Raw genomic sequence first — 2,069 nt, 5'->3', positions numbered from 1 at the left:
GGTCAGGGGGAGGAGGCAGTGGGGGGAGGAGGCAGCGGGGGTGGTGGTGGTCAGGGGAAGGAGGCAGGCAGGGGGGAGGGCTGCGTCTGCCCTGGGAGGCTCACCCGCGGCTGCCTGCACTGGAGGTCCGCCGGCGCAGCAGGGAGCGCTGCCGGCCCTGGGCTCGAAGGAGTGCGTCCTGCTTGTGCTTCAGCTCCAAGAGTTTCGCCCTCACCTCCTCGTCCCCACACAGGTCTGAGGAAAGGAGGGGGAGGTCACAGGAGCCCCTCCCTGTCTCATCTGCCCCTTGGTAGCTGCAGGCCTCACACTCACCTAGGGGCGTCTCATCCAGCAGCGACTTTCCATTCAGGTCGGCGCCGAGTGCCACCAGCAGCTCCACCAGGTGCACCTGCGGGCAGCGGGGCTCTGCTGAGGGCTCGGGCAGGGCGGGGTCACCCACCTGCCTGTGGCGGCACTCACCTGGCCCCAGTACGCTGCGGCGTGCAGTGGCTCCCAGCCATCCTGGTCCTTGGCGCTCAGGCTGGCTCCGTGCTCCAGCAGCAGGGCAGCTGCCTCACTGAACCCGTTAGCAGCAGCGATGTGCAGCTGCAGAAAGGCCACCCAGCCTTGAACTCTGGCCCCACAGCCCTCTGCAGAAAACACCCACCCAGGGCCAGACCCCTCCACGTGGCCAGGTCCTCACCAGCGTGGCCCCATTATCCAGGGGCTCATTGAGGTCAGCCCCAGCATGCAGCAGACTCTGGAGGTCATCCAGCATGTGAAGCTCTGGCACTGCCCGGGCCTCCTCAATGCTCTCTTGGGTGATACCTAGGGGGCAGCAGGCTCAGAGAGAGGCTGCTGGGGCCCACCCCGGCACAGACAGAGCGCACTCACCGCGGTTAGCCATGGCTGTCTCCAGGCAGTCCAGAGTCTGCTCATCCTCACACAGGTCGTAAGGCATATTTCCATCAGTGTTTACTGCCAGGAGATCTGCACCACTGCAGGGCAGACAGACAGGCCCCCCATTCAGAGCCTAGCCCTGTCAACAGGTTCTCCCTCTGCAGAGGCCTTGGCTTCCAATGTCCTGGGGAGGCAGGTGATTGAGGAGGAGGCCACCCAGCAGCCCTAGATCCTGTCCTTTATCCAGACAGCCCATCCTGCCATCTCTACTCATCCGGGCCCCAGGCTCCCGGGACCCATCTAGGACCGGCCCCAAGTACAGCGGATGCACCTACGCGGTATGCAGGGCCTGAGGGAGAACAGGGCTGGAGCTGTCTGGGGTTTGAAGCTCACTGCTCGCTGTCGGCTGGGAGCCAAAGGACCTGCCAACCCGCCCTTTACCCCCACCCCGCTGCGGAGGCGCTGGGCCAAGCCCCCCCTCCGAGTGATTGGAGCGGCAGGGTTACAGGAAGGCTCCTGAAGCCCCCAGTCTCCTCTGCTCTCCATCTCTCCTACTTGAGTTCAGGGCTTCAGCTGTGCCCAGGCTCCTTCTCCCAGACCTTACTCTCTCTCCTCCCTTAGCGATCCCACTTTCAACACTCACCAGCACGACACTTCTCCATGTGGACCCCAGACTGGTCCTCAGGCCAGAGCGGGAGGCCAGCCTGCCAGGCAGGACCCTGACCACACTGAGCATTCCCGCCACCCCAGAGCCCCGGGCGGGATCAGCAGATAAGCGGGAGCATCACAGAAGGACCACCTGAGAAGCTATCTGTGTTGAAGGCCCTTCTTGACAGGCCCTACCTGGAAATGAGGAGCTCCACAAGATGCAGGTGGCCACAGGTGGCTGCAGCATGCAGCGGCGTCCAGCACTCACTGTCTCGAGCATTAACGTCAGCCCCGGCTTCCAGGAGCTGCTGCACCATCTCTTGAAAGTCATCGATGCAGCACTGCAAACAAGCACCCTGAGCACCAGAGCCCGGCCGACTCCCCGCCCCCCACCCCGCACGGGCTGACCTGGTGCAGCGCCGTCAGGCCGTCTTCATTGGCCAGGTCAGGGCTGACCCCACTCTTGAGGAGCTGGAGGACTACAAGAAGGGTGAGGGGGGGGAGATGAGGTGAGGGGGGGAGGTGAGGGGGGGGAGGTGAGG

The 2,069-nt window shown here is 64.3% G+C and overlaps 1 protein-coding gene across 2 annotated transcripts in view; it reads right to left on the bottom strand.

Annotated features, from left to right (window-relative positions):
- Ppp1r16a (protein phosphatase 1, regulatory subunit 16A) overlaps positions 1–2,069 on the bottom strand; it is a 7,969-nt gene that overhangs the window by 3,532 nt on the left and 2,368 nt on the right. For both annotated transcript variants that reach the window (XR_001175719.1, XM_013033888.1), the window contains exons 2-8: positions 1,936–2,006; positions 1,723–1,868; positions 874–977; positions 683–807; positions 460–585; positions 313–388; positions 105–234 (exon numbers count right to left, since the gene is read on the bottom strand). Coding sequence is in view for 1 of the 2 variants with exons in the window: in XM_013033888.1 (XP_012889342.1) it covers positions 105–234; positions 313–388; positions 460–585; positions 683–807; positions 874–977; positions 1,723–1,868; positions 1,936–2,006 (778 nt within the window). In the remaining variant the exon portion in view is untranslated. The remainder of the gene's footprint in view (positions 1–104; positions 235–312; positions 389–459; positions 586–682; positions 808–873; positions 978–1,722; positions 1,869–1,935; positions 2,007–2,069) is intronic.

This window comes from Dipodomys ordii, unplaced genomic scaffold (assembly GCF_000151885.1).
Source record: "Dipodomys ordii isolate 6190 unplaced genomic scaffold, Dord_2.0 Scaffold179, whole genome shotgun sequence".
Taxonomy (NCBI): domain Eukaryota; kingdom Metazoa; phylum Chordata; class Mammalia; order Rodentia; family Heteromyidae; genus Dipodomys; species Dipodomys ordii.
This window is presented reverse-complemented; position numbering and strand designations above follow the sequence as displayed.